The sequence below is a fragment of the Gopherus evgoodei genome, chromosome 4 (genome assembly GCF_007399415.2).
Source record: "Gopherus evgoodei ecotype Sinaloan lineage chromosome 4, rGopEvg1_v1.p, whole genome shotgun sequence".
Classification (NCBI taxonomy): Eukaryota; Metazoa; Chordata; order Testudines; family Testudinidae; genus Gopherus; species Gopherus evgoodei.
The window spans coordinates 58,408,929-58,417,125 of NC_044325.1; the positions used below are offsets into that span (position 1 = coordinate 58,408,929).

Consider the following 8,197-nt stretch of genomic DNA (forward strand, 5'->3'; position numbering starts at 1 on the left):
TTTCCAAACCCTAAGCAGCTCCTCGACTTGGGTTTCACTTCTTGTAACTCAGCCGTGTCTGACTTCTCTGTCCTTAGCTACCCGTCGGGTATTTATCACGCTCCTGTGTGAGGGTGTATACCCCTTAGCCGGGCGAGCTGCAGCCCGTGCCGGTGTCCCTGCCTGGGACTGTCTCGCTGCAGCCTCTCTCCCTCCGCACTATACATTATGCAACTGCAACTTATTAAATACAACGATGAATTGTCAACATTTTTTTCGCCTGTTAGTTCCGCTGATCCGAGCAGGATTTATTTTCAGATCTCAGGTCCCGGAGCTATAATGCGTAGTTTCTTTTCCTTGAATAAAATTGGTCAAATGTTGACAACCTTTAAGCCAATCTAACACTCAAGACTACTGATGGGAAACTAATGAGAAAATATCAGATCGTCCGGCCTGAGGGCTCCTAATTAAATCTTAGCTGATTGAAAAATAAAAGCGGGGTTTGAGGGGAGGAGGAGGAGGAAGGAAGACGCTCCAGGCAGAACTTTACCTCTGGTTTTACGTTATATCACCCCCTCCCCCCAAAATCCCTCCTGCCCCCCCCCTTTAAAAGCCTAACGTTATTTCTTTGGCTATTTTAAGCGATCCACTCAGGACTCTCACTCCTTGCCCGGTAAATATTAAGGCCTTTAAGCAACGTGATTTAGCTAATTAGAAAATTTACATCATTAAGTCTCAGCGAGAGAAAAAAGGAGAAACAAATCTGTCAGTCATTTTAAAAGAGACAGGCCCTATTGAAGTGTGAAGAAATCGGCTCTAATTCAAAAAGGCAATCGGGCAGAAAAAGCCCTCAACATTAGCCTGCTACTTATTAATCAGAAAGGGCTCCCCCACCCCTTCCCTGTGAGGGTAAAGCAGCCGCACATCGTTAGTTTCACCCAACGCCAAAGCTGCGTTCCATTCAGGTTTTGCCACTCGTCCCTGTCCCATAGTAATTGTGGGTGTTTATCCACTCGGGGCTCATAGATCTGAAAACGGGTTTCCGTGGTGGGGATCCGGATCCGCAGGAAAAGGCCAGCGGCATGGGTCCCATCCCCCCGCCTTCCCCCGGACAAATCCAACTGTACAACAAAGTAAGATCCTAGTTTGAAACCTGGTTGGGTGAGAACTAGATATTGCCTTTGTTTTCTCCCTCGCACTGAATTGATAACCCAGACACTCGAGACTGAGTGGCAACCCAGTCCCCTTTTCTAGGGGTGAATGTATGTAACGCAAGGAACTTGGCTCAATAAACAACCTAAACCGTTACTGAAACTCAGAGACTCCATTGTTAATTTAGGAGTCTTGATTAAGTGATTTGGGACACTGATTATCTGAGGAGTCTATGTGATGGCCAGGGGAGTTGTTTGCTCGCGGTATATGGAGCACAGTGTGGGAATTTCTACACAATTGCTGTTTGGTAAATATTAGGAATGCCGTAGTTTTATTTGAAATATAGAAATTGTTTCAATTTTCTCTCTAGCCGCCCCCTTCCAATTTTGTAGCTAGCTCGACTATAAGAAATAAGAAATGCATACCACTCAGGACGCTGGTTCTTTCTGATCTGGATCTGGCATGCATCGTAGCAAAGAAGTTTATACTATATCTTCTAGGAGCTAATTTAAGAAATGTTAAACAGCTTTGGGGCAATTCTAGACAATTGTGAGCTCAGGGCCCCAGCCGGCTTCTCAAGTCAATGGTGGAGTTAACTCTGTGTAAATGACCTCGGAATCCGGCGCATAAACTAGATGTTATAACAAGAAATGTGGCAATATTTGTTTTAAGAGGCCTGCAAAAGATGTGCAAAATAGCCTCGTCCAGATCTGCATTTACTTTCAAATGTTAACTTTGAGGCGTGTTTACAAGTTGGTTTAGAAATGTAAGTTCATTATTATGTACATAATTGCTTTATTAGCAGGCTGTGTGCTTAAAGATATACCTGTAAACACTGTATACTAATTATCATGCACATTACATGTAACATATGCAATAATGCAGTCTCCACCTAGGATATTGTACAGACACAAAGGGAGCAAATGCGTGTTCAGCTCGACTCCATCAGTGTTGTGCGGGGGATGGGAAAGAGGAATTGGGGACACAAAACACGTGCTGCTAAATGCGACAATGTTCTAGTCTTCATCCAAATAAACAAGTAACTCTTTTGGTGCCCTTTTAAGGAAACAGGATGCTCTCACTTTCGCGGGACCATGTGAGACACAGGACAAGATGGAAAGGAGAGAGCGTCATGAAGTGGTATTGTCCCTAACCATTTTTTCTTCGCATCACTTTGCCTTGTTGTTATTTAAAATGATCGACTTTCAGATGCAGGCCCTTTGGAGAGAAAAACAACAACAACAACAACCCCTCAACCTGTCCGCTGGCTGTGCTAAGAAGCTTAGCTGCATTATAATAAAATTTACGGCGCCTTTTAACAACTCACAAGTAAAATCATTAAAATTCGCTTTAATTGAGAAAATATTGATATTTAACTATAGAAAGAGCGAAATCGCAATGTAACTGCAAACTTTCACCAATATAACAGCGCCTTACGGAGACAACATTCGGTCTTCAGCAGTGCTGCTTTAAGAAGTGATTCGAAACAAAGAAAACCTGACAACTAGGGAGACAACTGCAATTTTGAAAGGAAAATTATTTACATGCACTTCCCTCCCCGTAGTTGCAAACGCTCAGGCTCCATTTTCAGAACGCTCAGCACAAGTGTACAGGGCGAGAACTTGGCCCCCAGCAGGGAAGTAGCAGTTCGTATTCAAACTAATGATATACTTTACCAGGGAAAGACTGATGCCAACAGATTTGAAGGCAACATTTTCACAGGCAAAACTGTAGCCTCTTTCTAAATGTAATAGATCTAATGTTATTTTCTTACTTTCCGCTGTTTGTTTTTTTTTAATCTATTGGTAAAGAGAAAGGAAGGGGAAAATCCCGCCCTGGCTTTCTATCTTATTTCTGTATCTGTTTTTGGCATTATAGAAGAGTAAAGAAGTTTTTGTTTGGTGGTTTTTCATTGATCAGTCACTCTGAGCTAATGTAATTATCCTCATCAATAGAAGGCTGCAGAGAGAATCATTATGTGGGTGACATTGATAAATGATCACCCAAGAGCTGCCTTTTCTCTTGGGTACCCCCACATCTGACCCTCCCACATACACAAGGTAGCCATAGAAACACCTTGAGGTCTTCAAACACTGCTACAAATGGGAACAGAGAGAGAAACCCAACTTTACACACTTTCCTCCCCACTAAAACATCCTTCTGAAAATGCCACTCGGCCTCGCTAACTCCCCGTACTTGGCCTCTTTGCGGCCGCAGGGACTAGCCCATTTTCTATAGTCCAGTGGGTTTCTCCTGAGGAGTTAAATACAAAATAAACACGGCGGTACGGTGCGAATATGTCGCTGTTTCTCGAAGTAATTGCGTGTAACGCAAAACCCATTCGTTTGAGAGCCCTTTTTTCAAGTTCAGCAGCAACCACACAGAGTGAGTCCCATCCAGCAAACAATTCAGCGGCGGGGCAGGGGGGGGTCTCTTTGAAAGTGCTCAAACCTGAATAATTAGTATTAATACTAATTAGTAGTAGTAGCAGTGTTACTATAAGGACTGGTCTGTTTCTTTCTAGCGCTTTCCCCATCCACAGCCCGTTTTAGTTCAGCCACCACCAACCCATCGAGAGCAGTAATTGATTCATAATGATCCACAAATCGATGCGTTAGAAGAGGCGACGGTGTTTATTCTACTCCTAAAGCTGCAAGTAAAGTAGCTTTGATACTGGGTGAGGATGGAGGGGCGGAGTTGTTTGGCGGTGCTGGGTCATCCATCATCACTGTCGCAGAGGGGCAACCTCCCTTCTGTCTCTTTCTCTCCACCAAAGCGATTAATATTAAAATCGGCCTTCAAACGCGTTGCCCAACAATCTCTATTCTCAGCACAGCACCCTCCACCCCAAGGACAAAGATGCCGGATTTCCCCAGCCCGACCAGAATTCCACCTCCACAGCAGCTTGCTCAGCGATATTGCTGGAGCTGTGCGGTTCCCCCCTCCCTCCCCCGAAGGCGTGTTAAAAAACAAGTGTTTAAAAACAACATTTGCTATTGATTCCAACCAGGATCGTAATTGTGAAGAGTTGCGAGGCGGAGATATCATCTCGAAGTCGCGTGAAATCTTTCCCTTCCAAGCCAACACACGCTTCCTGCAGGGACACGCCTATAAAGGACGGGATTTAGGGATTTGTCCTGGATCCACTGGGTTGCCTCTCAGAATGAAAGGTGAAGTTAAGCAAATGTTTACGGGATCCTCCCAGTTCTAAAGGCAATGCAGTGAGGGCCCTCATTCGCCCTGTCAAATGCTTGGAGTGCACGACTGATCTGTAACTTGTGTAGGAACAACCACTGACTGGATCCTTTGGAAAACACAGGTTCCATCTTGTGACAGCTGCTAGATAAATTTGCCACATTTCCCCCCACCCCTGCAAATCACCTCTGGGCCAGACATATATAAGCATTTCCACTAACATTTCCTCTTGTAGTCAGGACAGGACTCTGCCGAAAGGAGGCACAGACACGGACATCATTTCCCACTTCTCCTTTTGCAGCGCACAGTCTGAAAAGCCCTAATTTGGGGGTGACTGCAGCTCTCTTCCCAGAATCTTTTGGAGAAGTGGAAATTTATATGCCATGTTTCCACACACATATATAGCAAAACAAGAGGAGTTTTTCTATTACCCTTCGTTTCTCAGAATATAAGCAATTTTATTCAGACTACAGTATTTCCTTTCACACTATATCGCTGTCAAAACACTATTCCCGTTTTTTTTTAAGGTTTGACAGCTGAGCATTTCTTAAATACACCTACATCGGAACTCTCCATATTAAATAGCAAACCTCAGATTGGAGCAATCTGTTTACATTGGATTCCAGCAACAACTCCCGCAGATTACAGCCCAGCGAGAAAATACACCAGCATTACAAATATTTAACTCATTACAAAAATAACAGTTTACTAGGGGAAAAAAAATCTCGTTGATCTTTATATATTCCTCCTCAAATCGGAGGGGAAAATGACAGCAAATTGGATACAATAAGTAGCTTCGTTTTGTGATGCAAAGACAACTCTTCTTTGAGTCTTATTCTTGTTATTTCTCTCATCAAAATAATCAAAGACTTTGAAATCGGGAGAACAGAGTGTGCGTTTCATACAGGAATTAAGGATCAGGGCGTTTTTAATCAGGACAGAAAGAATGAAAGTCAAACGTGGAATCTCCCATCCTCTAAATTTCAGAGAGCGCCTTAAAAGTCTGCTACAAAGCAGGACCGATTGCTAAATTAACCCGCCCGCCCATTCCACTTGCATCCTTCCTTCCTTTGCCAGCAGCAAAGGATTTACTCAGTTCAGAAATTAAACATTAACTGGGAAGTTAAGACTTTTTCAACATTCCAAAGATAAAAGTTGTCAGTTTTTAATAATACACGGAGGAAATGGTGAAGAGGGTTAAAAAATTACAAATATTTAAAACCAGTTGACAGTTGTTTCCTAGAAAGTAAAGATAATTAAGGTATTTTTATTCTCCGAAATAGCAGTCCCTCTTCTTGGGACCCGATTCTGTTACAACTAAAGTAATGAGAAAATTCCCACTCACTGCAGAGGAGAAAGGTCCAATTTCCAGCTATAATGGCTTAGAGCTAGAACATACCATGCTTTCCTTCCATTTAGTAGTTTGAGAGCACAAGATGTCTGTATTATTGTGGTTAAAACAAATCCTCCTCCTCTCAGTGGACCTGGATCATCTAATTACATTTCAAAAGTTAAATTTACGTTTTCCCAATTCATCCACCTGATCGTTTTTGCTTTTGCTACATAAAGTATAATCTGATGAGACTACATTTGAATTTTTTGACCTGGTGACTGTGCATGTGTCTGATTCAGCCCTTCTTCAGAATCATTAGTAAGAAATCCATCTTCGACATTTTTGCCCAGCAAATGCCATCTTTCCCAATCATGATTAAAAACTCAAAAGCCTAACAAAAAATCAAAAATGAAATATTTATTATCGCATTTTGTGACTTAACACCTTTTTTTTAAACAGAACGTCACAGTCCTCATACAAGTATTTTAATGTAAATTTTGACAAAGCTTAAAGGTAACAGCATTTTCTTCTAGTGAGGAACACGTGCTGAGAAAGGAAGAATTCATGGACATACAATACCAATTCCACAGCAGATCTGATACTAGCAAAACATTCTTTTTTTTTTCTTTTTCAATTGAGGTAAACACATAGAATATCTAACATGAAACAATTAATAGACCGAACTCTGTACGAAGTTTGTTACAGTATTCTCTTGCTTTTTTCCCAAGCTTTGAGTTCATGATAAAGTTCTAGATTTGGTGCAAAGACCATTAGTAACTTCTTTCATTGAGAAAGCTGCCCAACTTTTAGTTTTGTTTTGTCCAAAGCCAAGGCTCAGAACCACTGGAAGAAGCTCCTGCTCTGTCTTTTAAATTTTCACCTGCAAGCTCTTTGAAGAAGAGTCCAAAAAATAGGTTTTTGAAGCACAAACTATAAAGATCTGTTTGAAACTAAAGGACACATTTATGAAGGAACAAAACCAGGGGACAGCAAGGCCTTCTTGGAACTGTCTTCTGAGTGATGAGAGACCCAGCAGGACTTTTCATCTTCATCTCCAGGGTAATTATTTTTTCACTGGCCAAAACTGGTCTGAAATATACTGTAGTCTTTCATGGATAGTGACTTCACTGGTGAACCAAAACAGTCATTCTTTTGGGAACAACACACATAGTGTGGAAAACAAGGAATTTTTTTTCTTCTAAAACTATTTGAGGCAACATAACGGAGTGATCAACAGAAATGTACAAGTTAACTTAGTTCCTATGTTTATACTACAGTAGTTATAACTCTTGGAGTCTTTTTTGTTTGTTTTTTCCCCTCAGAGGATCTTTACATGGACATAATTGTTTCAGTGAGCCCACGATTTCACATTTCTGTTCTTTTCTCATTGGTCCTCTGTTGTTGATGAAAAATGACAAAAGTAAAAAATAATCACAGCTGTCTGGAATTTCGTTTTAAGTGTCAATATCTGGTCAAAGTTCAAAAGTCTTAAAATAGGTTTGATTTTTTTATTTGTTTTTGTTTTTTTCCCTTGAGTTCCCTTATACTATTGGGCATGAATGTCCATAACCTGTCCACCAACATTGGGGTCTACAGAATTTAACATTGTGGGGCTCTGTGCTGACATGGTCATTCCAGGGTGGGTAGGGGGTCCGCCGTGCATCATCATGGCTGGGTGATGGGGGTGACTTGACAAATATGAATGGATTTGGGGTCCATGTCTTAACTGAGTAGGGTGTGGGGTCATCTGGGGAGGAGTGTAACTTGTCTGTGCCATACTCATACCCATAGGACCACCCTGAGAGACGCAGTCCCCTGGCATGCCTTGCAAACCTAGACAAAGAGGGTAAAAAAAATCAGGTTAGGTTCCTAAACACTTTTACAATTTACCCATCTAAAACGAACAAGAAAAACAACAGACACTGAAAATCTTCCATCTAAATTTAGTGGCAGATTCTTGCCAATGTTTGCAGACATTCAAATTCTAGTTTGAATTTAATTTGATCATTCAGCAGGATAATGCACATAACAGAACTAAATATTGAGCACAACTGAGTGTCACAAAACGTAAGCATACTTTAAAAAGCCTAGTGGGTGAATTTCTATGATAAATTCCAGGAAGATGCATACTGTTAAGTAAAGACATGTCAATTGAATATAAATATCTAATTTGTTTGGTTTTGGTATTTTAAAAATATAAAGCCTATCGCCTGTCCTGGTTCTGCACAAGGAGTATCAATGCAAGTTCCGCACAGAGATCAATGGACCTAACTGCATAAATGAACAAAACAGAAACCAACAAAAGTCTCAACTTTGAAAGGTGCTGAGTGCCTCCTGAGATATGGCGAGTGCCTTCAACACTCAATGATGTCAATGGAGATGAAGCTACTCGGTACCTCAAAGTCTTAGGCCTAAAGTACGTCATATTGTTCCACTGGAACAAGTCTTAAAATCCTATTATATCATTATGACCCTTATCCTGCTGCCTTATCTCAAGATCCACTGAAGGCAGTGGGGCTACTCACCTGAGTAAAGCAA

At 41.4% G+C, this 8,197-nt stretch overlaps 1 protein-coding gene and 1 long non-coding RNA gene across 8 annotated transcripts in view; one reads left to right on the plus strand and one right to left on the minus strand.

Moving 5' to 3' along the window:
- The first annotated feature begins 292 nt into the window (after nt 1-292).
- The window catches only part of LOC115650039, a 17,677-nt gene continuing 9,772 nt past the window's right edge, over nt 293-8,197 (plus strand). The window contains exon 1 of the long non-coding RNA XR_003999989.1: nt 293-304. This is a non-coding gene — a long non-coding RNA (uncharacterized LOC115650039). The remainder of the gene's footprint in view (nt 305-8,197) is intronic.
- Nucleotides 6,057-8,197, minus strand: part of MEIS2 (Meis homeobox 2) — a 184,522-nt gene continuing 182,381 nt past the window's right edge. For 4 of the 7 annotated variants that reach the window (XM_030559388.1, XM_030559386.1, XM_030559387.1 and 1 more), the window contains exon 13: nt 7,404-7,492. Coding sequence is in view for 3 of the 7 variants with exons in the window: in XM_030559383.1 (XP_030415243.1) it covers nt 7,206-7,492 (287 nt within the window). In the remaining 4 variants the exon portion in view is untranslated. Of the gene's footprint in view, nt 7,493-8,197 lie in introns of all 7 variants that reach the window. The other 3 variants (XM_030559383.1, XM_030559385.1, XM_030559384.1) reach the window with 1 other exon arrangement.